Consider the following 26,103-nt stretch of genomic DNA (forward strand, 5'->3'; position numbering starts at 1 on the left):
AAAAAACTGTCTAGTTAGTTTTGTTATGTGCGCCTTGCTAAACTTTTTCAACCACACTGGCATGCCGCGTTTCAGCTGGAACAGTGTCTGCCGCGTGCCTTTCTTATAGTGTGGCTCAACAAATAATATTTTTAAATTATACTTTGTTATGCAGCGGCATGCCATGCTTGATCTTAATGGCGGCAGCTCGCATTTCTTTAGCTACACAATGTTTACTTTCTAAAACGGATCGAATCGTGCCACCTGAAGATAGCGGCTCTTCTCGGCAGGCTACTATATATGCGATTATGTAATTGCTCATAAGCTTGAAGGGTTTCATGGCGCTAATCAACACTTCCGGTGTATAAATAATTTGTCGATGTTATATGCCCTGTTTTCCGTTCTACGATCACATAACTTCCTCTTCCGCCTCTCTTGGTGAGACCTTGACTTCCTGTTGTATCAGCTTTGCATGTATTCTACTTTTTTTTTTCATAGACTCAACATACAGCGACACTGCAAGGGCATCTGTGGCTTTACTGACCAAAATAAAAAAATCTTGTATCCTCCCCATCAAGCTTGACACGCTTGGACACTATCCTTTATTCCCATTTGATTCCTGCTTCAAACAAATAACCACCCCTGTTTCAGCCTGTCTTTTGTGCCCCTTTTGACGAACTTGTCAGAATTTGCACCATGGACCTTTGACCCCACCTCACTACGCCCTTCTCACCTATGCTGTACAAAACGCTGCCCTGCGACTGTGAAGCAGATTATCCCATCCAGCCCTTAGCAAACGTTTTCCTGATTGGTGGTTTTTTCTAACAGGAGAGCCAAGAAAGGCGTGCAACTCTCATTGGGCTGGAATAGTTTTACCCCCCTTCCCCGTCATGTACTGGGGGATGCCGCAGGCCATATTTCTGAGTAAAGCATTGTTTGGGCCTTCACTATTCTCAAGCCCTTTTATATTTATATGTGCCCGCTTGCACTTAGAACATGTACTATTTACTTTTTAAATGAAAGGTGCGATATGCTGCCAGATATTTGTAGCCTTTAAAGTCAAAGGGAAAAAGGTAGCCGGTGTATAAGATTGCTTCTACCAACCAAGTGAATTGAACATATATATTTTAATTTATATTCTCTGCTAAACACACCCTCACACCCACACACCCTCTCTCACCCACCCTCTCTCACCCTCACACCTCCTCACACCCCCTCACCCTCACACCCCCTCAGCCTCACACCCCCTCACCCTCACACCCCCTCACCCCACCCTCCAACTCCACCCTCCAACTCCACCCTCCAACTCCACCCTCCAACTCCACCCTCCACCTCCACCCTCCAACTCCACCCTCCACCTCCACCTCCACCCTCCAACTCCAACTCCACCCTCCAACTCCAACTCCACCCTCCAACTCCACCCTCCAACTCCAACTCCACCCTCCAACTCCAACTCCACCTCCAACTCCACCTCCAACTCCAGCTCCACCCTCCAACTCCACCCTCCAACTCCACCCTCCAACTCCACCCTCCAACTCCACCATCCAACTCCACCCTCCAACTCCACCCTCCAACTCCACCCTCCAACTCTACCCTCCAACTCCACCTCCACCCTCCAACTCCACCTCCACCCTCCAACTCCACCTCCACCCTCCAACTCCACCCTCCAACTCCACCCTCCAACTCCACCCTCCAACTCCACCCTCCAACTCCACCCTCCAACTCCAACTCCACCCTCCAACTCCACCCTCCAACTCCACCCTCCAACTCCACCCTCCAACTCCACCCTCCAACTCCACCCTCCAACTCCACCCTCTATCACTCAGGGACACCGCCACATCACTCGGGGACACCACCACATCACTCGTGGACACCACCACATCACTCAGCCCAACCACATCATCACTCAGCACCACAACAGCACTGTCCTTGCTTGCTACCAACAAGCATTGCCATAGCCAATATGACTCTCATTAGGAAAGTGTAAGCTATTGGCTTTGTGAATAACGATGCTATTAATTTATATATTTTCAAAGCCAACACATATTAAAAAAATGTGTCATTTACAATACCAATAGCTCACAATTTCCTAATGCGAGACCTATTGCATTGCAAATGCTTGTTCTTAATTGAGTGTTGACACAGAGAGATTTTTTGGGAAGCTAAAACATACACATGTAAGCAAACATGAACATAACACTTTATTATTCAGAAGCGAAAATAAAGTCTACAACCTTGTAGTCCATTTCTGTGCCTATTAGGTTGACGAACATATTAAAACTATTATGCAAGAGCAGATTCTGTTCGCTAAGTTACTCGAAAACTGATGATGTGATGAATGACTTGTATAGCATGATTGTATGCTTTAGATTTTTTTTATGTTGGTGGTTTGATTGTTGCTGGTTTTTGTGATAGTTTTGTAGTGTTTTAAAAAAAAATCTATTTAACAAGGAACTTGTTTTTAGGCGAAACAGAAAACACAATAGTGAAAACTATGAGTAGTATTTATTTAATAGTGTGTAGTGTTTCTTTAAGCTACACTACTGTATTGTATTTGATATTTATTTGTCATTTTTTTACAGGACGAAGATGAATTGGATTCCCACACAATGGTGAAGACCAGCTCTGAAAGTGCGGGTACCATGAGGGCTACAAGCACAATGAGTGAAAGTGCACAGACAATGATAGAACATAACAGCACAATGCTAGAATCAGACTTGGGAACTATGGTTATTAATAGTGACGACGATGAAGAAGAAGAAGATGGAACTATGAAAAGTAAGGTTTTGTTCTTCCTTCTTTACCATTCCTCGCGCTACCAGTATGTAATACTGTTACAGTTGCGGGAAGAATAGGCAATACACTGATCTTCGTTTTAGTGGGGTTTATTTTTGAATACAAGGAGTCTGAGCTTTTCTTCTTGACTAGAGTCTGTTTCCTAGGCGAGCGACTCCTTGCAGTCTTCCTCCTCCCCGATTCTGATGACGATGTCTTCGGGTCTCTGTCTACTCTTCTCCTCGTAACCGCCTCGTCCGTCTCCGTCTTGCCGTTCAGGTGGGGTATGTGGGAGAAAAGATAGCACGTATCAGTTTCTTATCCGGTGCCTTCACCGTGTTCAAAGGGAAAGGGAGTGAGGACCAAACACACGTGTCAACCAATTATCCTAAAGCCGATGTGAAGGGGAGAATGTGCTCAGGGAAAAGGTACACCTGGAACAGAAGGGGGTGGGTCGCTCGTTGTAGCTCGGTCCTAGTAGGTTAACGTTTTACCCAGCCCCTGAGTTTGTCCCGTACCTGGCTGAGCCATACACCTCCCGCGGGTGTATGGCTGGGCGGCTCGTGGTGTCGGTGGCCTCCTGGCGTCTCGTCTTCTTCGTCCGGTTCTCCGCCTCCAGCTCTCGTCGCGTCCCAAGTCTCAAAACTCCGCTCTGCTCCGTCTCGCACTCCGTCTTCGCTCTCCGCTCTCGCCTCCTTCCTCCTGGTGAACAAGCACACCTCTGACTCGTCTTCTCCGGCATAAAACGATTCCGTCTCCTGCCGTGGCTCCTCCCACTGGCTGTTCCATCCGTCCTTAAAGGGCCAGTGTTCCTCATAAATGTCAATGTCCGTGTCGGGTTTCTGCAGAGGGTATAATGGGTGAGAGGTGGAGATGGCATTATGTCCCTTCTTGACTGGAGAACCGTGGGGTACCCCTAGGCTGTTACATACCTCCCCCTCCGGACACTCACGATCGGTGAGTGGGTGACGTGACAGAAAGTCGGCTCCCACATTTTCACAACCCCTCCGGTGGTGGACAGAAAAAGTATAAGGCTGAAGCGACAAAAACCATCGCAGAACCCTGTCGTTTTTAGATTTATTTCGGGCCATCCATAGCAGAGGAGCATGATCGGTGTATAGATTAAACCGTCGTCCCTCGAGGTAGTACGCCAGTTTTTCAACGGCCCACTTGATCGCGAGGCATTCCTTTTCTATTGTCGCATACTTCAACTCCCTGGGAAAAAGCTTCCTGCTCACGTATAGAATCGGGTGGTCTAGCCCATCGGACCCTATCTGGGAAAGAACTGCTCCAATCCCGTAGTCCGAAGCATCCGTGTGCAACGAGAAAGGGCGAGAAAAATCAGGGGATGACAACACTGGTGTTGAAGTAATGATGGTTTTTAGAGTGTGAAAGGCCTCCTGCATCAAGTTATTAGGAAGTACCGGCGAAGATGACTTGCCCTTGTCCTTCAGTGCATCAGTAAGAGGGGCTGCAATATCAGCAAATTGCGGAATAAATCTTCTATAGTAGCCCACTAGCCCTAAAAAAGATCTCATCTCTCTCCTAGTTGCTGGGAACGGGGTGTCAGCAATGGCCCTCACTTTTTCAATCTGTGGCTCTATCAGACCATGCCCCAACACATAGCCAAGGTATTTGACCTTTTGAAATGCCAATTTAAATTTTTTTGCATTTACGGTGAGGCCGGCCTTTCTCAGAGTGTTCAGCACTGTGGACAGATGTCGCAGGTGAGATTGCCAATCTGGGCTATATATAACAATATCGTCCAGATAGGCCGATGTAAAGTCCGTCAGGCCTGCCAATACCTTGTTCATTAAGCGCTGAAATGTAGCCGGCGCCCCATGTAGGCCAAAAGGCAAGACAGTAAATTCAAAATGGCCCTCCTCAGTTGAGAATGCTGTTTTTTTTATATCTTCCTGACGTAAGGGGACCTGCCAATACCCTTTAGTTAAATCAAGGGTTGAAATATATTTGGCATTTCCCAACTTTTCAATTAATTCATCGACCCTCGGAATGGGGTACGCATCGAAGAGCGAGATTTCATTTAGTGCCCGAAAGTCCATACAAAACCTTCTACTGCCATCAGGTTTCGGTACCATCACAATGGGGCTGGACCAGTCGCTCTTCGATGGCCGTATCACTCCTAAGCGAAGCATTTCCTCCACTTCCTGTTTAATAGTCGCCCTTCTGGCTTCGGGGACCCTGTAGGGCTTAATCCTAACCTTCTTGCCAGGAGGAGTGTCAATGCAATGTTCCGCCATAGAGGTCCTCCCCGGCCGGCTAGAGAACACATCTTGAAATGTACACAGAGTCATTCTCAGTTCCGACTGTTTTCGGTCTTGCAATTCCTCATTATGCACAAGGAGGTCAATGGTAGAGCTATCTGACCCAGCTCCATCAGCCACGTGAATCTCGGCAGGAGGCGGCCCTAGCCATTTTTTTAAAAGATTAATGTGATAGGACTGTAGTTTGCTCGGAGCCACTTGTAGTCTATAACTAGTGCGCCCAATGACCTCCACAACTTTATAGGGGCCCATCCACTCGGCCTTAAATTTGTGTGTGGAAGATGGCAAAAGAACCAACGCCCAATCCCCCACTTGAAGTTGCCTCCACTTCTTGCCCCTGTCATAAGCACGTTTCTGGTTGGTTTGGCTAACCAAAAGGTGGTCCCTCGCCAGCTCCCTCACCTTACCTAGATTGGATTTCAGAGCCGTTGCGTAATCCAGTGTTGCTGTAACCTCTTCATTTTGTTCGTTGACCCAAGCATCCCTGGTCATTTCTAGTAAGGAGCGGGGTTGGCGGCCGTACAGTAACTCAAAAGCCGATACGCCCAAGCTACTCTGTTTTTGAATCCTAATTGCATATAACGCAAGCGGAAGCATCCTGTCCCAATCAGAGCCACTAACTTCCATCATTTTGCGGAGAGTAGATTTAATAGTACGGTTGTAACGTTCCACCAGTCCGTCCGTCTGAGGGTGGTAGACTGAGGTCCGAATCTGGTGGATGTGCAACGTACTACAAATTTCTCTCATCAATTTAGAAACGAATGGTGTGCCCTGGTCGGTCAGAATTTCCTTAGGGAAACCGACTCTGCTAAACAATTCGATCATTTTGTCCCCAACCTGTTTAGAATTGGCAACCGACAAGGGAAAAGCTTCTGGAAACCGCGTGGCATAGTCAACCACGACCAAGATGTGTTGAAACCCCTTTTTCGTTTTCGGCAAAGGACCAATCAGGTCCATGCCGACCCTCTCGAAAGGCTTTCCTATAACCGGCAAGGGTTGCAATGGCACAGCGGGGGGTCTAACCATATTCATCCGCTGGCAAATATCACATTGTCGGCAGAATGACTCGGCGTCTTTATAAATTCCGGGCCAGAAAAACTGTCGTAGGATGTTCTGGGTTGTCTTTTCAGCGCCCGAGTGGCCGGCAACAAGGTGACTGTGCGCAAAAAAAAAGGACCTGGTCTCGGAATGCGACCGGTACTAAAAGTTGGGCAGGGTCACCATCACACCCTATCCTTTATAACAGGTCATCCTTAATGATGAAGCCAGGAAATTTTTTTGACCCCACCTCCCTCTGGTGTGCCTGTTCCCATGCATTCATGAGCGTTGGGTCACTAATCTGGGCGAATTTGAAGCTCTTATCCATCACCCACGGGTCATGAGGAAGAACCGCATGTACCGTCCCGGTATGTACTCCAGTGGATCCAAACCCTCTAGACCCCCGGTCGGTGTCGTCCAACTTTTCCACTTCCTTCAATTCCGTACAGGCTATTCTCTCACAAATTAGTTGGGCAATTCGATCCCCTCGTGTTACCTTAAATGAGTCAGGCCCAAAGTTAAAGAGGAGTACGGCTACGTTACCCCTGAAATCTTCATCTATAACCCCTGCCCCTACGTCAATAAAATATTTTGCAGCTAAGCCTGACCGGGGGGCTATCCTGCCGTAGGATCCTGTGGGGACGGCAATTTGTAAGTCTGTTTGTATCACTGCTTTCTCTTTACTTGGTATCACATAATCGTAGGCGCTACAAAGATCATACCCTGCTGCCTTAGCTGAACCCTTTTTGGGAGAACTCGCATACTGAGTTAGTTTCACAAAACTAAGGGAGTGTACTTTGGGCTGGACCACCTGGTCTACTTCAACTTCTCTGTCCTGACCGTGTTTTTCCAATTTGTCTTTGAACATGTTTAAGAAGCCAGGGTTGTCCGTCCCTATTATTAGGTCTTCCGGTAAACTGTCCATCACGCCTACTCTTACTTCGGGTGAGGTTCCTGCTGATGAGACAATGACAATGTCAGCGATTGGGTATGGTCTGATATCACCATGAACGCATTTAATGTTAACCACCCCTTTCGTAATGTATTGCTTTGGATTTACATATGATGACTTGATCACAGATTGGCGACATCCCGAGTCTAGTAATGCCAACAGAGGGAACCCATTGGCAGTAACACTTACTCTAAAGGAGCCGCCGAGTTCAGCTGAAAACAGTACTGCCTTGGGGAGGTAGCCGACCTCCATCGGTTCGTCTTCGTGTCGTTTTTTCGGGCACATCCTCGCAATGTGACCCCATTGGCCACATTCAAAACATTGTGGTCCGGAAGTGATATTGTTGTCAGTTCTCCATGTCCGAGGGCGTGGTGCCTCTCTAACTCGTGGAACAATTTTTTCCGTTCTTCCTATTATTATATTTTTTTTTTCTCGTTCCTGTTCGAATGGAAAACCTTTTGGTTGAGCCCTCGAAAAAGATGAAGCCATTTCTACTGCTTGGGCGGTTGTCAAACTATGATGTTGCTGTAGCCATTTTTGGGTGGCATATGGGAGGGCTTCTAAGAATTGTTCTAAATAAATACGGTCGAGTATTTCTTCCTTGCTGCTTGTAGCGGGGGTTAGCCATTTGTCCGCGGCCATTTTAAGACGGACAAACAATGTCTTAGGATTTTCCCCTACCGATCCCCTTTCTTTTCTAAATTTTATCCTGTATGCTTCTGGGTCCAATCCCAAATGATCAAGAATTATTCTTTTTATTTCCGCATATGTAGTGTTACCTGTAGGATTAGCCACTTGATAAGCGGCTTGTGCTTCTCCTCCTAATAGGGGTGCCAAAAAAAACGGCCATTTGGTCACTGGCCAACCACAGGCTCGGGCGGCCCGTTCAAAATTTAACAAAAATGCATCCGGGTCTTCTCCGGTTCGGTATTTTTGTAAAGAAACAGCGGGCGTTCCATGTGTTACTGTTCTCTCCGTGGTTCCATCTCTAGCTACGGGATCAGTCCATGGTTGTCCCGTTCTCTCTTCCAGGGTTTTTTTGATGGCTTCTCTATCTGCTTGTGCCGAGTTCAAGTGTTGTTCTAACACCCACTCAAGCCGTTCTTGACCTTTTACTAGCTGGTTTACTATCGTTTCCATCTTTGTTCCACAGATGGTGCCTATGCCCGCATTCTCCACCACTGTTACAGTTGCGGGAAGAATAGGCAATACACTGATCTTCGTTTTAGTGGGGTTTATTTTTGAATACAAGGAGTCTGAGCTTTTCTTCTTGACTAGAGTCTGTTTCCTAGGCGAGCGACTCCTTGCAGTCTTCCTCCTCCCCGATTCTGATGACGATGTCTTCGGGTCTCTGTCTACTCTTCTCCTCGTAACCGCCTCGTCCGTCTCCGTCTTGCCGTTCAGGTGGGGTATGTGGGAGAAAAGATAGCACGTATCAGTTTCTTATCCGGTGCCTTCACCGTGTTCAAAGGGAAAGGGAGTGAGGACCAAACACACGTGTCAACCAATTATCCTAAAGCCGATGTGAAGGGGAGAATGTGCTCAGGGAAAAGGTACACCTGGAACAGAAGGGGGGGGGGTCGCTCGTTGTAGCTCGGTCCTAGTAGGTTAACGTTTTACCCAGCCCCTGAGTTTGTCCCGTACCTGGCTGAGCCATACACCTCCCGCGGGTGTATGGCTGGGCGGCTCGTGGTGTCGGTGGCCTCCTGGCGTCTCGTCTTCTTCGTCCGGTTCTCCGCCTCCAGCTCTCGTCGCGTCCCAAGTCTCAAAACTCCGCTCTGCTCCGTCTCGCACTCCGTCTTCGCTCTCCGCTCTCGCCTCCTTCCTCCTGGTGAACAAGCACACCTCTGACTCGTCTTCTCCGGCATAAAACGATTCCGTCTCCTGCCGTGGCTCCTCCCACTGGCTGTTCCATCCGTCCTTAAAGGGCCAGTGTTCCTCATAAATGTCAATGTCCGTGTCGGGTTTCTGCAGAGGGTATAATGGGTGAGAGGTGGAGATGGCATTATGTCCCTTCTTGACTGGAGAACCGTGGGGTACCCCTAGGCTGTTACAAATACAAAGGCCATTCTCCACGTGGAGGACATGTAGTCTAATTGCACAACTGAGCTTGAAGACCAACATTCCTATTTCACTATATCACATTTTCTCACATATGAATCGATTTTTATACCCATGCTTTTATCTACTGTAATGTATTTCATCTTGTGCTGCTTTGTCCACAAAACAAATCAAAAATTGCATTACCGAGCCGGCACTATACAGTGTGTTTTTCATTGTTTTTAAACGTTTCTGCATTAGACAGAATCTGCATAAAATCAATTGCATATGTTGGGATCAAGGTGATTTCCTTTTTAATTTTGGTAATTGTAGGTTCAACAAGAACACAATATCACATCAGGGCATTTAGTTTTTTGCATATAAATCTAATTTACAAAATTATATGTGGTTTATGGTGTGCAATTCTGAAGCACAGTTTAATTGTAGTAGTGCTCTACAGCTTGTATAGGTTGAGTGTTGTATTAGCTACATGTTGTGGATTTATATGGTCACTCTTCGTCCCTAAGTTAACCAAACGCGTAGGTGTGTTCAACTGAGAAGAAAGTCCTTGAAGTGGTCAAGAAAGAATTCTTTGTAATAGGATAAACACAGCCATTCTTTTCCCTGCTATATAAAAATACAGTTTTGAGTTAAAAGGGTAATTTTGTAAAATGATAAGTATACACATAGATAGAGATACATGAGCAGAGATTTCAAAACTGATTGCATTTTATAAGATTGTAAATCATGCTAAAACAACAACAATAATAATGACTAGAAGAATTTATGGAGAATAATCTGACGAAATCTGCAAAGATTTGCAAAGACATTAGTTAATTTGTTGTCACTAATGGATGTTATGCTTCATTTAGCTTGCCTAAAGCTAATGGTAAATGTAAGTTTGACTCAGTTTTGCCATGTTCACCATCAAAAAGTTGATGTTTAATTTTCAACTTTTTGGTATTGTTTTCTTTGCTATCTTTATTTCGGAGATTGGTTTCCTAAATGTATGTAACAGTAAGTTGACGTATATTTTTTGATAGTAAGTATTTCCATAGCTCAACATAAAAAAAACTGAATGCAAATGTTTATAGCTCATGACTACCTGAAGGCTTCCCAGTTCTTAGTGAAAGCCAGCTAGCATGCAACTGCAAGGACTGAAGAGGGTAAGCCCCAGGTTCTTAAAATTTTTCTGAACCTTAACTCATTTGTTTCGAATCTCTGCTCCTGTGGAATGAGTTCCACAGCTTTGGTACCAAGTACGAGAAGGCCTACCTCCCCATCTGACCCTTTGTATTCGCTGCACTTTTACCCGCCGTGCATTGGAGGACCCTAAGGATCGGCTAGGGGTGTAGGGTACAAGAAGATTCCTGATCAAAGTATGCCCTTTAATAATTTCTCCTGTGTGCTAGGTGAATTGTCTTAAATTTGATCCTATCCTCCTCTGGTAACAAGTGCAAGGAGGCCAGTGCATCCTTAACCAAGACATATTTGGGAAGTTTGAAAATGATCCTTGCAGCCGCATTTTTGACCACCTGTTGTGTCTGGATAAATTGTTTAGGCGAGCCCAGATACAAACAGTTCCCGTAGTCCAGACGGGAAAGAATGAGCTCTTGGACTACTGACCTCCTAAATTGTGGGGGGATCAGATCTAACAACTTTCCTCACCCTTCTAATTAAGCCAAAACAGGTGGCTGTCTGTTTTTTTTACCTGGGTCTCCATAGATAACGAACTATCTAGCCATATGCCTAAACTCTTTATGGAAGAGGCAGGGCCGGGTGGGCTTCCCAGGTTCCTTGCCCAGCTGATGTCTATTTGTGGAATCTGTTTATTTCCTAACAGCATCAACTCTGTTTTGTCTCCATTTAGCTTGAGTGAGCAACTTGCCATCCAGCTTGGCACTTTTCCCAAGCATGGGATAAGTTGTTGTTGTGAACCTGCTCCTGGAGACAGGGAGTCCACCACTTGGGTGTGACCCGCATAGGAAATAATCAACACTCCAAATTCCCTCACTATGTCTGCCAGTTGGCGCAGACAAATATTAAAGAGTGTGGGCCTCAATGCTTAGCCCTGCGGAACCCCACAGTTTAGAGGGAAGACATTGGATTAACATGGTGGCTCTCAAATTTAAAAGGTCATTTCTGTCAAAAAACATGATAGTCGGGGGCGTGGCCAAGATGGAGACCTGCGAGGCAGCAAGACCGTGAGGCTCCCCGTCCTGAGTCTCCCATCCCGGCCTTTTCATAGCACTTGTGCCCCGTTTTGATGAGGATCAGAGCTGGGAGCACCAGAGAAACGGGGAGCGCGATTGCGGTGCAGCAAACGTAGCGGGAAGCCATCATACCACGGCGCTGGGCTCTGAGGGGTGCCGCCGCGAAATGGCGGCCGAGTGACAGTCCTGACGACCTATTGGCGGCGCTTGACAGTCCTAGGCGCTCGGTGCTCTAGAAGAGGTGGAGGCCTTCGGCATGGTGTCGGGCTTCAAGATGAATAGAGGGAAATTGCTGATATTACCACTTGGTAAAAATGCCCACACACAACACGGAGCACCCACGTATGGAGGGGGACTACTAGTTCAGTTGCAACTTCCCTACCTAGGTGTAGTCCTCATGCCGTCCACGGAACAAAGGGTGGCCCTAAACTACGCAAAAGTAACATCACAGATCCATAGCAATCTTAGGCGATGGCAGAAACAACCATTGTCCTTGCTAGGGAGAATTGCGGCTGTGAAAATGTCGGCACTCCCCAAGATACTATATATCTTTCAGACTATTCCAGTGCTACCTCCGGCCGGGACTATCAAGACGCTGCAAGAGGCGATTCAGCACTTTATCTGGGTGGGGAAGAGACCGCATATGAACAGACAATTAGCTTTTCGAGGGATGGATGAGGGGGGCATAGGGATTCCAAATTTGCAACAATACTTTCAAGGGGCACAGCTAAGATATTTGGTGGAATAGTACAGGCCCGAGTCAGAGAAGAGGTGGCTCTTCCAAGTAAGGGCTATGTCCCAGACCTCCTTATGGAAAATACCATTCCTCCGCCGCACGCACAGACCGCGCTACCTCCAGAAATCACCCATTACGCGTACAATACTGGGTGTTTGGGACTCAATGGCTACCAAGCGGGAACTCACATCATTCCCGTCTCCGCTAACTCCTCTACTGGATAACCCAGATTTCCCTCCAGCTACCGACGCCCACATGTTTCCACAATGGCGAGGCTCCAACTGAAGATCGGCAGGGCATCTTTTTGACTTAGAGGGCTTCCTACCACTATCCACACTGTCACAGTTCTATGATGTCACAGCTCTTTCAATATTTCCAACTCCAGCATTGGCTCACACAGCCCGAGACTAGTCCCTTAGTTGGTAAGCGAATGACAGGATTTTAAAAATGGCTAGTTACAAAAGAATGGGACCGTGGTTTGATTACGGATCTCTATAAGATGCTTTTTCCTCCCTCCGAGACACACCGATCGGCCGGTCAGAGGCAATGGGAAGAGGAATTAGGGAGAACGCTCACGACCCGGGAGTGGCAGTCAATTTACTATAGGGCCAACCATACGGCTAGGAACACAGTGGGTAGGGAGTCAGCCGTGAGCTAACCACATATTGGTACCCAACCCCAGCTAGTTTACATAGGGACAACCCATCTCGAAGTTTGACCTGTTGGAGGGGGTGTGGTGAGATAGGTACTCTGACGCACATTCTATGGGACTGCAAAGAGGTCACGGCATACTGGACGTCTGTCCTCAATGACATAGACTCCTCCCTTGACACCGAAATCCCACAGTTCCCAGCCTACACCATTCTAGGACTTCCGAACACACTCACTTTCCCGCTGAAGTCCCTGAGGGGGCGACAAATGGGTCTGGCATTTCAGGCAGCCTCCCAACATATCCTGTCTCTTTGGGGGACTAACACACGGCCCACTCACACAGGCTGGTTGCACAAACTTTGGTACACACTGGGGATGGAATGCATTCAAGCCACACTCATGCAGACCACAGCCACCTTCCACATGATCTGGCAACCACTGTTAACACTTTTATCCCAGGAATTCAACGAAATAACGTGCCTGAGATACCTCCGCCTACTTTGTCTAACAGATGCAAACCATGCCACCGCAGAATCCGAGACGGAGGCACTGTGAGTGCTCCACACTTACGCTATATCTAACTCACACACATCGGCACACTGGTTGGGGTCGGGGGGGGGTGTTTGTTGGCTTTGTTATTCTTAGCTTGGGTTCATAGGAGATGCTTGTCTAGATCCCCAAGTCCTCATGGCGATGCAACTCAAGGACATTTGTGGGGCCTGACAGCCCTTGCAGGTTATGTGCAGCTTTATGTAAAGTGGTTGCTTCAGTCTGCCATTTGCATTCTCTCGTGGACTCAATACCCTAATGCAATGCATTTGTTTTTCTCTGAAACCAATAAAACAAATTTAAACCAAAAAAAGATGAAAGTCCGTTCAATGCACCACCCTTAATTCACACTTCACTCATCCTGAGCATCAGAGTTTCATGATCCACAGTATAAGAGCAGCAGCACCACCTTTATCTAGTAGAAATTTAAACTCTTCCGTTACTGCAAGTATGGCGGTTTGCATGCTGTGCTGGGGACGGAAACCGGTCTGCGTAGGACTAAGGAGAGAGAGTGTTCCTCCAGATATTGGGAAGGGTTAGGTTGATGTGTATTTCAAGAACTTTCCCCATAGTTGGGCGCAAGGAGCTGGATCTCGGGGCACTGGGGGGTCAAGATGAGATTTGTTTAACAGAGCTTGACCACTGCATGTTTCCAATCCTGGGGAACTATACCGGTGTCAAGAGAGATATTAAGGAGGTTAAGCATTGAACACATTTTCCCATAGACACAGAATGGGTAAACCCCTTTGATACATTTGACCCATACTCCTTCCTTATGTACCACTTGAAATTCCTGTCTCTTAGACTAATCATTTTTGGTCTGTTGTAGACTATTGTAAATAGCCGACACTTTGTCTTGAAAGAAGGCTGCTGGATCATTTTAGTGGACTACATTCAGCAAGGGCAATGTGTCTTCACCTTTTAAGGTGGCCAGTGACTTAACAATGCAGAAGAATTCCTTTGTAGTATTAACTACCTCCATCATTACTGCTTCATAACAAGATGCTTGGGCCTTTTCAATTTCATGGTGGAAAAATCTAGTGGCAGTCCTATAGGAGAGTTTTGACATTTTTAATAGAATTATATTATTTGTAGTTTATTTAAATGTGAATAGGTTTCAGTTTTTTTTCATTTCTTCCATTTGAAGACTTTCTCTGGCACTTTTATCATCTTGTTGCAAATGTATGCTTCAAGAAATAGAAGTCGGATGCCTTGTAAGCATTTATTTGGAAATGTCCTACTGTCTAGTGTTAGATTATAGTTTTTCCTCCAATTTATAAACTTTGTAAATAAAAAAATATGAATAAGGGGTATTTATAGACCAGCGTCCAGTCTTCACGGAATTGAGTTTGAAATCTGTGATTGGGGTGAACAAGCATCTAGATTGAGTGAAGGCCAAGGTTATATGGCATTTAAGGTTCTGAAACCAAACCCACCAGCTCAACATGTTTTTGTTTTGTTGTGTACATGGGTTTGCATCTTGGTGATCTTATGAATTGGTTAAACATATTTTCGGTGTGCAGGTAGATTATATTCTAGCTGCACAGATGATTTGAACAATGTATATGCTTTCCAAGTCTGATTTTGGTTTCTTTAAATTGGCTGGGTCTACCTTATTGTTTTCTTTATTGAAGCTGATGCCTTGATAAATACGTTGTTTTGATTCCGATTTGAAGGACCATTTCTCTTAGTCTTTTTTTGTAGATCATTTTTTAAATTGGCATTGCAGTCGATTTTTACTAGTATATTTTATAGCAGGAAAAAGTTCCACAAATGTCCACAACTCTTAATCACAATGCACTTAATAATAATTTTAGCATGTAGTCTGCAGTCACATGATATTTGTACTCCATAGTTCTTGTGTTTAAGCTTTGTATGCCACCTATTGTTATCACTGTTGCAAGAGTCTTCTAGGGTAAGCCAGGTAATGGTGGGAATTGTAGGTATCCCTGTGTGTTCTTTCGTGAATTTTCATTTCATTCGAAAGAATGATGGTCTGGATGGTTCTATCTGTTGAACCTTGATATAATGAATTTCCTTCACTTGGAAATGTTTATCCAGTGCACAGTTTCTTCCAGATTTCAATTAAATGAGGCTAAGCGCCTTTTCTGTGTCCAGCCTTTGAAGTAAGTGGTGGTTTTTGTATTTTGAGGTTTGCATATCACCTCTTATAAAACTGATATTGTCTGAGCCCCTTCTGTCTTGAACGAAACCTTACTGATCAACATTTGTTAAATCGTGAATGTCTTGTTCTCTTCCAGGGGATCCTCATCAATAGTCATAAGCATTAGAATATTCCCGCCCATGCGCGGGACCCCGGAAACAATATATTATATGTGCCCCACATATATTATAGACATATATATATAAATATATATATATATAAAAATAAGCAATTGCAGCCAAATAAACAATAGAGCTGGAATATGCAGTGAAGAATTTCCACAATACAGTGAATTCTGTATTAGAAACATGAGAAACAACACCAATGCTTGTTTAGAAACTGTTTTAATGTACAGAAAACAGTAGAAATTCTCATAACACACTGTAAGCATATACAGCTCCCAGGCTGCATTGCAAAATCCCAGTCTAAAAAGACTGAAAAGCTAACCTGTAGCTGAATGCACTAAAACTGACGCTGTGCCTTTAAGGCACCTCTGCCCCTAGCTTCCCATCATGCCTCAGGGGTTACAGTTAGGTCAGTTGTTCTTTCCGGCTCCTTCAGGAAGGACCCTGGATACACAGCTCCACACTTTTCTGCCTTTTTCAGTCAGAAAATCTTCTAAAGAACAATTTTTTTGATTTACTTTGACTTTTCACATCATAGTCAAGTAAATAACTGCTTAGCAGTCAATTTTTTGTGAGGTTTTTCCTTTCAGGATGCCCTCACTTTTTGATGATTGCCCTTCTTGTGGCCACAAGAAGGCAAAAACAGACTCTCATGAGGTCTGTATTTTATGCTTGCCAGAGGATCATGATCCTAAAGACTGTTCTCATTGTAAAAAGCTGTCTGACAGAACACTTAAAGACAGAGAGAGGAACAGACTCTATAGTCTGGCCCAGAAATCCATGAGAGGAAGATCTGCGGAGAGAAAGAGTTCAAAGAGACCCAGAACTCCCTCCAAAGGCAAGTCAGAACGTCCATCAACCTCAGCACCGGGCTCGGCGCTGAAAAAACGACATCTGATGGGCAGTTCAAGAGAAAAAGCTCCGTCGGCGTCGAGATCGGCGTCGATGAGGAAATCGTCGTCGAAAAGAGGTTCGCCGTCGTCGAGGAAAGCTCCGCCGTCGTCAACTAGGCGACGATCGGCGTCGAGAGAAGCCACGAGATCGCCGTCGACGAGAGGTTCGGCTTCAAGACATGAGTCAACTCCGCCGCCGTCAACCAGGCGACAGTCGGCGTCGAGAGACAGATCACACTCGCCGTCGTCTCGACGTCGACAGGCTTCGAAGAGTGTAACACCTCCGTCGACGTCTCCACGGAGGCGATCGTCGTCGAGGAAGGGATCATCTAAGGCACGTCGGCGCTCGTCGTCGAGGATGTCCGATCCTCCGCCGTCGCCACATGCCAGGTCGATGACATCTCCGTCGCCGACAGATCAACGTCGGCCGACGTCGAGAGCTCCGTCGACGGCAGGACTAGACCGTTCGACGTCGAGACCTCCGTCGACGGCAGGACTAGGCCGTTCGACGTCGAGACCTCCGTCGACGGCAGGACAACGCCGTTCGACGTCGAGACCTCCGTCGACGGCAGGACAACGCCGTTCGACGTCGAAGGAGATGACTCTGTCGTCGGCACATCATCACCGATCGACGTCGAGGGACCACAGATCATCGTCGAGGCATTCAACGCCGAAAGTTATCGCCCCGTCGACGCCACAGAGGCGTTCGACGTCGAGGGAAAGGCTTTTGAGACGTCCTCCAACACCGGTGAGACGGAGATCACCTTCAGTGCCTTCGACAGTCCTGGTGACACAATCTGCTTCACTCCATTCCTCCTCAAGTGCCTCGGGGTCAACCGGGTCATCTTCGAGGAGTAGGAGTCCGGTTCAGAAGAATCCCCATCGGGGTTACACTTCACATATAAGACTTTCGCCAAGATGGTACGCTCCTTTGAGTAATTGGAAGGATTCTAAGGCACCAGAGAGACTTCAAAGGTACTTGAGTCCAATCCACAGGTCTCCTCTTCAGCAAGCAGAAGAGACAGAGCGATCACGCTCACGAGAGAGAAGAGTGGACAGGTCACATGCCCCTAGGGTCTCCCGATCACCAAGGAGGGAGCAACCCAAATCTCGAACACCGGGAAAGGAGGTACGAGATGTGAGATCGAGATCTCCAATACATCAGAGGGTATCACGTTCTCCTCGAAGGGAGGAACGACCTAGGAGATCTCCGTTGAGGAAGGAGCATTCTCACCACAGGAGAAGAAGAACTCCTTCATCCTCTCCTCCAGCTTCGCCTAGATCTTCTAAAGGGGACTACTCTCCGACGCTGGCAGACAGCCCTCGCTCAAGAGCTTCCCCTCTGGACGACGTCAACACGTATTTGGACGTTTTGCAAAGGGGTGCTTACAAGCTGAATATAGAAATGACCACTCCAGAGGTGTCCACTACTGTGATTTTTGAGACTCTTCATCACAAATCATATGCACGGCCGTTGCTTCCATTAGTCCCAGGAATAATGGACCCAATCAAAGAGGTTTTCCTCACGCCAGCAACGATCAGAGCAGTTCCGGCACGTATCCAGAAAAAATATAGGCCGGCTGACTCAGATCCTATCTTCGTTAAAGGTGAGCCTGCAGCGGACTCAGTTATTGTAGCCTCAGCTAGGAAGAATCACACGGTCGCTCCTTCTTCGTCAGTTCCTCCTGACAAAGACAGCAAGACGCAAGATTCTTGGGGACGCAAGGTGTGCAACACAGCAGCTTCATCCCTAAAAGTCTCTAGTGCATCAGCCCTTCTGGGAAGGTACGATAGAGCCCTATGGGACTCCATGGAACGATTCAAAGAGAAATTGCCCAAGGAGGACCAGAAGGACTTTGAGGAGACCGTGACGGAGGGCTGTTTGGTGGCAAACCAAATGATTAGTTCATCAGCAGATAACGCCCTTCTAGCTGGACATAACTACTCACATGGAGTATGTGCGAGGAGATCCTCTTGGCTGCGTTTAACTGGGCTCAAGCCAGATGCCCAGCAGCGCATACTCAATCTGCCTTTTTCCGGATCTTCACTCTTCGGGGAGCATGCCGATCAGGAAATGGCCCGGATGAAGACCGAGTTAGACACAGTAAAGGCAGTAGGTCTGGAGAAACAGAAAGCACCGTTCAAACGACGCTTCAAGACCAACAAGAACCGGGGAGGCCAACAGAGGGTTCAAACCCCTCAATGGTCTCAAAACAAGCCGCAAGGAAAGCCACAATACAGAGGAGGAAGGTCAAGCAGAGGTAGAGGCGGACATAATCAATCCTCTACCACACCTAGAGGAGGCAAGGCCTGAGCAGTGGCTTCCTCTGTCGCCGTTACCCACTCCAGTGGGAGGAAGTGCTGCACAACATCTGGCAGAGTGGGTCAGCATCACGAAAGATCGGTGGGTGCTGAATATACTGCGCAATGGATATGCGCTACGTTTCAGGAAGAAACCACAACCGGCTCCTCCAAAAAAGTCTCGCTCGTACCATCTGGAGCTCCTCAAAAAGGAGGTGAGCGTCCTCTTAAAGAAAAACGCAATCGAAGTGGTACCCCTCTCCCAAAGGGGGAAAGGAGTGTACTCAAGATATTTCCTTGTTCCCAAAAAGGACCAAGAAGGCAAATTCAGACCAATTTTGGATCTTCGACTCCTCAACAAAGTGGTGGTCAAAGAGAAGTTTCGCATGTTGGCACTCCATCAAATATGTCCTCATCTACAGATCGGAGATTGGATGTGTTCGGTGGATTTACAAGACGCGTACTTCCACATTCCTATTACACCAGGTCATCGAAAGTACTTGAGGTTCCTGGTAGGGTCCAGGCATTACCAGTTCAAAGTGCTCCCTTTCGGACTCAAATCCGCACCAAGGGTCTTCACCAAGTGCATGGCAGTGGTAGCGGCGTGTCTACACAAAAAAGGTCTCTTTGTGTACCCATATCTAGACGACTGGCTCCTGAAGAGTCCGTCGCCTCGGCAAGCCACCAAAGACTGTCACCTGTGTCTCCAACAGCTACACAGGCTCGGCCTCCATGTAAACTCAGAAAAATCGATCCTGCAGCCCACACAAACTATCCACTATCTGGGAGCAGTTCTAGACACAAAGTTAGGAAGAGCGTTTCCTTCGCAAGAGAGACTTTCTTCCATGGGACAAAAATGCTAAAAGTTACTTCAGATTCCTCGTCCAAAGGTGCGAGACGTAGCGTCTCTGTTGGGCTCCATGGCGTCCTGCATCTTCCTAATACCGAACGCCAGGTTGAGAATGCGGCCTCTTCAAGAGTCGGTGGAGGATCAGTGGGACCAAGCGTCTGGAGATTGGGAGGATCGAATCATCCTGTCTCAAGCAGCGCTGACCTCAATACAGTGGTGGACTCGCCCTCGGAATGTACTGCGGGGAGTCCCTTTTCAGCAACCTCTGCCTTCTCTGTCTGTGGTAACGGACGCATCTCTAGAAGGCTGGGGTGCTCACATGGGTCATCTTCAGATTCAGGGTCGCTGGTCGACCAACCTTCAGACATACCACATCAACATGCTGGAACTTCGAGCGGTTCATCTGGCGCTCAAGGCGTTCCTTCCAGCAATAACAACGGACAAAGTCCTGGTTCAGACGGACAACACTACAACTATGTTCTATCTGAACAAGCAGGGAGGAACTCGATCTCGCCCTCTGTCTCTGGAAGCCCAGGCGATCTGGCACTGGCTGCTGGCTCGGGGACTGTCGGTGGTGGCAGTACACCTTCCAGGCGAGTTAAACACAAAAGCAGACGCACTCAGCAGGCACTTCGAAGATCAGCCAGACTGGGTGCTAAACGACGAAGTGGTCGAAGAACTCTTCCGTTGCTGGGGTCGTCCAGACATAGACTTATTTGCGGACGACGAAAACGCCAAATGCCACGCCTTCGCGTCCAGGTTCCACCGGCCAGGGACGCAAGGGAACGCTCTCCTGCTGGAGTGGACAGGAATGTTCGCTTATGCTTTTCCCCCTCTGGCTCTGATTCCGAAGGTGGTGGCCAAGCTCATCAGATCGAGCATGGACATGATCCTAATTGCTCCGGATTGGCCGCGACAATGGTGGTATCCAGATCTGTTACATCTGTCGCGGTGTCCACACAGACGGCTGCCGTGCAAGCCAGACCTGCTGAGCAAAATGGACGGGAGGATCCTGCATCCCAACCTCCAGTCGCTGAACCTGACTGCATGGCTCCTGAGGTCTTGCAATATGGACACTTAAATCTGCCTCCGGAATGTATGAATATTTTAAGAGAGGCGAAGAGACCTTCCACAAGGACGTCTTATGCGTTCAAGTGGAAAAGATTTTTCATTTGGTGTAAGGACCATGGCTTTGATCCCACCAAAGGGCAAGAAGAGGTAGTCCTACCATACCTCCTATACTTAGCGACATCAGGGTTGAAATACGCTTCTATTAGGGTTCATCTATCTGCCATAGTAGCGTACAGAAAATCACCTACACAAACATCGTTTTTTCAGGTCCCGGTGGTGAAAGATTTCCTTCAGGGATTAAAGAAGGTCTATCCCCCTGTGAGAAATCCTTCTCCTCCCTGGGAGTTGAACCTGGTTCTCTCCAGACTGATGTCTACACCGTTTGAGCCTATACACAAGGCCTCCTTGCAGCATCTCACTTGGAAGGCGGCCTTCTTGGTGGCAATAACCTCTGCGCGCAGGGTTAGCGAGATTCAAGCACTCTGCACCAAGGAACCTTACACTGTGTTTCACCACAACAGAGTAGTAATGAGGGCTCACCCTTCTTTTCTTCCAAAAGTGGTATCGGATTTTCATATAAATGAAACGATTACCCTTCCTTCGTTCTTTCCTAATCCATCGACCCCAGCGGAGAGGTCGTTGCACTCGTTAGATCTTAAACGGGTGCTAAAGTTTTACCTAGAAAGAACAAAGGACACCAGAAAGACAGACCAACTCTTTGTCAATTATGGTGCAATGAGGTCCGGGTTTGCAGCAGCCAAAAGATCCATCTCCAGATGGATTGTCTCTTGTATCAAACTAGCATACCAGCTGGCTGGCATACCTTTGTTGCAATCACCCAAAGCTCATTCCACTAGAGGGAAAGCAGCCACAATAGCTTTTTTGCATGACATTCCTATGTCAGAAATATGCAAGGCTGCGACATGGAAATCAGTCCATACCTTTACAAGGCATTATTGCCTAGAGTCTGATTCCAGAGCGGATTCTCAAGTAGGGCAAGCCTCCTTGAGAAACCTATTTGGGTAGAAAAAGGCCTATTTTTGGGCCTACGGATATAAATGTTATCTGTTGATTCCTTTGCCCGCAGGGATGAGGTGAGGCTCGCTACTCTATTCTAATGCTTATGACTATTGATGAGGATCCCCTGGAAGAGAAGGATTAGTTACTTACCTGTAATCCTAGTTCTCTTCCAGGGGTATCCTCATCAAAGTCATAAGCAACCCTCCCGCCTCCCCGGGCAAAGGACTTTGTTTATTTAATAGGAGATGTTTTTTAACCTGTTATTACCATGGTTTGGTTTTCAGTCTCCGAAAAGAACAACTGACCTAACTGTAACCCCTGAGGCATGATGGGAAGCTAGGGGCAGAGGTGCCTTAAAGGCACAGCGTCAGTTTTAGTGCATTCAGCTACAGGTTAGCTTTTCAGTCTTTTTAGACTGGGATTTTGCAATGCAGCCTGGGAGCTGTATATGCTTACAGTGTGTTATGAGAATTTCTACTGTTTTCTGTATATTAAAACAGTTTCTAAACAAGCATTGGTGTTGTTTCTCATGTTTCTAATACAGAATTCACTGTATTGTGGAAATTCTTCACTGCATATTCCAGCTCTATTGTTTATTTGGCTGCAATTGCTTATTTTTATATATATATATATTTATATATATATGTCTATAATATATGTGGGGCACATATAATATATTGTTTCCGGGGTCCCGCGCATGGGCGGGAATATTCTAATGCTTATGACTTTGATGAGGATACCCCTGGAAGAGAACTAGGATTACAGGTAAGTAACTAATCCATTCAGTCTTTGGCCCAAATTGTGGTTAATACATTAGTATCAAAATGTATCAGTGAGATAGATTTGTAGCATGAACAAATCTAAGGATCTTATACTGTTTTGTGTAATAGGATGGTATATGAAATGTATTATTTCCTCATACAATTCATATAAAAGAGAGAAAATCTAAGTTTTATATATATTTATTGGAGCTAGCAGTTAGACCATCCTGGCTAGCTGATTTGTGCAATTGGATGTGAGCAAGAAGTACTTCCTTTAGAGTTATCACCATATCAATACTTTATTTGCTGCTGTTCTGTAAGCTGGGCATAATGGTTTGTCTAGAAATATCTTCATCTTTTAGTTTTTGGAGTTCTGAAGACATTTTGGTAATAGGTCGTCAATGGCTGTCCATGCGAAGTTCATGTTGTATGTCTTCTCTCAGTTCCAAGAGATGGCATGCATCTGCTTTCATTTGTTCCTTGCTTCAGGATTGTATGTGATCACTGAAGCAGAAGGGCGAGAGAAATACCGGTTGAAAAAACGTTTGTTTCCAGAGGAAAAACTGAGAGCAGAAGAAACCTCTGAGAATTCAGGCAAGAGGACAAAGACAGGCAAGTGGGGTAGCAGACGTATCAGGAACAAAAGGTAATAGAAGTATCCAGTGCAGGCAAGCAATCAACATAGGGTGACGTTGTGACACACTAAATGACGTCTTAGAGATGCTTAAATAGGTAGAGGGCATAACATAGGGTGAGATATCACACAAATAATCATAGCCACGTGGAGTTGAGAAGATTTCATAGAACTACTAAGCTAAAATGGCGCTTACCTAGTAGGTAAAACATGTTCAGAGATTTCAGGAATCAAAACATGACCAGAAATTTCAGGTGTCAAACGTCTAGAATTACGACCTAAATCATCAGTCCACATAAAAAAAGCTGAAGGGAGGCGGAGACGCTGCAATCACATGGCATAACAAGCTTGCATAATCCGCATCTTCACTTGGAAACAAGCATTCCATGTCCAAAACCTGCAGTCAGGAGAAGAAAGCCCTACCAAACTGGGCATGTATCAATAACACCATAAACCTCCCTGGCAAACGTAGGAACAATCGCCTCTCTAGCGTGGGAATAGACTGACTGCAACTGGTTTTTTGGCTAAAGCGCTCTGATATCCTTCGGGATCTTGTTCGCGCTATATAAAACTTTATAAATAAAAATACCACCGCTCAGTCATTTGCTGACCAGCTTTACTGAGATGTCCACATCGGACAAGGTATGGTAAGCCATATAACTTTGACTATTGTGTGTTGAATAGCTATCTACCTGAAACGTCTTAACATAGGTGTTAGAAAGGCGATCCCAGGGGAGGCAGAAGATGTCTGACTGACCACCCCGAGACCCACGTCTCCTTCTGGAGTTGGCCGAGCGCCGTCGAGAGGCCTCCTTGGCGAGGTTCCTCTCCTAGAACCGTAACAGCCGAGCAATCACACCACTACAAAGGGACACCACACAAGAGGGTAGATTCTTAGAGTCTTTATCAGCAATAAAGGTAGGTTCCTTTAGCAATATGTACAAACGGATCGAGGGATCCTTAATGTCTTGGTAACTGCGGGAAGGGGGTAGCGGGACAGTCTTAGTACCAGCCTGGCACAGGGATACCCTACGCACCGCTCTCAATCCTCGAGCTGGGGGGTTCCGCAAGGTTGAGACGCGACGTCGTCAGTAGGGCTCCGAAGATGGTTCAGCGAGGTCGGGCCGCGACAGCGTCAGCAGGGCTCCGAGGATGGTTCAGCGAGGTCGGGCCGCGACAGAGTCAGCAGGGCTCCGATGATGGTTCAGCGAGGTCGGGCCGCGACAGGGTCAGCAGGGCTCCGAGGATGGTTCAGCGAGGTCGGGCCGCAACAGCGTCAGCAGGGCTCCGAGGATGGTTCAGCGAGGTCGGGCCGCGACAGAGTCAGCGGGGCTCCGATGATGGTTCCAGGGTTCAAAGTAGCGAGTTCTTCTCAGGGTCAGCCGCGATTCAATCAGCAGGGCTCTCGACTCCAGGATACAACTGCCGACCCATTCCAGAGCTGCCCCAGATATAGGTCCGGAGTCCTTTGATGTCCGGACACTCGCGCCTGGGGGTCAGAGGGGCCGGGATGAGAGTGTCCAGACACCCAGCAGGGGGGTGGAGCCAGCGCCCAGGGAGGCCGGAGGGCGATCGAAACCAGGCGTCCGGGGACGGCTGGAGGGCCATCGAAACTCCCCTCCTCCTGGATCCGTCAAGTGGCCGCTTTACCACCTGGTCCGATCTTGGTGCCTCGATGTCGGGGCTTCGCTGGGGCCGCTGCCGAGGTCGGTCCGAGGCCGCGTGGTCCGGACGTGGAGGGCCCAAGATGGAGTCGGGGCCTGAGAGGGCGGCCCGGGGTAGGGGCCGGACCAGCAGAGTGGGGCGAGTAGGAGTCACCGTGTTCCTGAGTGGGAGAGCCGGGGGTCGCCAGGAGTGGCGGCTCTCGTTGAAGGTTGGAGAGTCGGGGTCGCCTGGAGTGGCGGCTCTCGTTGAAGGTTGGAGAGGGTAGCTTCAGGGGGGAGGACAGGGGTCGATGCCGTCCAGGGCCTGCCATGCGGGAGGAGTGGGACCACGCCACGAGGCCGGGTCCAACACACGTCCCCCCCCAGCCGAAGGCAGGGAGAGTCACCCATCTTCTTGGGGGTTCTCCTCGCCGAGGCGGAAGAAGCGGGACAGGCCGTCGGCGTTGGCGTGGTCGTTGTTAGGGCGATGTTCCACAGTGAAGTCCATCCCTTGTAGGGAGATGGACCATCGCAGCAACTTTGGGTTCTCTCCTCGCATCTGCATCAACCACCGCAAGGGCCGGTGGTCAGTTTGCACCCGGAAGTGGGTGCCGAAGAGATAGGGTCGGAGTTTCTTGAGGGCCCACACCACGGCAAAGGCCTCTCGTTCAATGGTGCTCCAGCGTCGCTTTCGGGCCAGCAGACGTCGGCTGATGAAGGCCACAGGTTGATCAACTCCTTCGGGGTTGATTTGGGAAAGGACCGCCCGACACCGTGCTCCGAGGCATCGGTTTGGACTATGAATTCCCCGCTGTAGTCGGGGGCTTGGAGCACGGGGGCGGTACACATCGCTGTCTTCAGAGTCTCAAAGGCGGCCTGACACTCGGGTGTCCAGTGCACCTTCGGTGGCTGCTTCTTGGAAGTGAGTTCGGTGAGGGGGCCCACAAGGCTCCCATAATTCTTCACGAAGCGTCGGTAATACCCAGTGAGCCCTAGGAAGGCTCTGACTGCTGTCTGGGTGACCGGGGGCTCCCAGGCCATGATGGCGTCGATCTTGGGTTGAAGGGGAGCCACATGGCGGCTCCCCACTTGGTGTCCCAGATAGGTCACGGATCCTTGGCCGATCTGGCACTTGCTTGCTTTTATGATCTGAAAGAAACAGGTTAGTATTAGATTCCTTACCTTAGAATATCCCCAGGCGTCAGTCTGGATCCGGAAACTTTTGCGTAGCAGTACCCCTGCGCGTCGGTAGGCGTCGTCTGCAGGCGTCCCCTGCGGCTCCGCGTCGTCGGCGTCGTGCGCCGTGATGACGTCGCTGGAGTATATAGACGCCGCCTCCGCGCGCTGACGTCAGTTCTTCTTTTTTCCGCGCCAGTTAGCGCAGATCCGAAGAGCAGTACTCCGGTCTTTTGACCAAGTGTTT

The 26,103-nt window shown here is 47.8% G+C and overlaps 1 protein-coding gene across 1 annotated transcript in view; it reads left to right on the top strand.

Moving 5' to 3' along the window:
* STK3 (serine/threonine kinase 3) overlaps positions 1–26,103 on the top strand; it is a 968,587-nt gene that overhangs the window by 640,676 nt on the left and 301,808 nt on the right. The window contains exon 9 of the mRNA XM_078686976.1: positions 2,562–2,757. Within this exon, the coding sequence (XP_078543102.1) occupies positions 2,562–2,757 (196 nt within the window). The remainder of the gene's footprint in view (positions 1–2,561; positions 2,758–26,103) is intronic.

Source organism: Lissotriton helveticus, chromosome 4_1 (genome assembly GCF_964261635.1).
Source record: "Lissotriton helveticus chromosome 4_1, aLisHel1.1, whole genome shotgun sequence".
NCBI classification, from domain to species: Eukaryota; Metazoa; Chordata; class Amphibia; order Caudata; family Salamandridae; genus Lissotriton; species Lissotriton helveticus.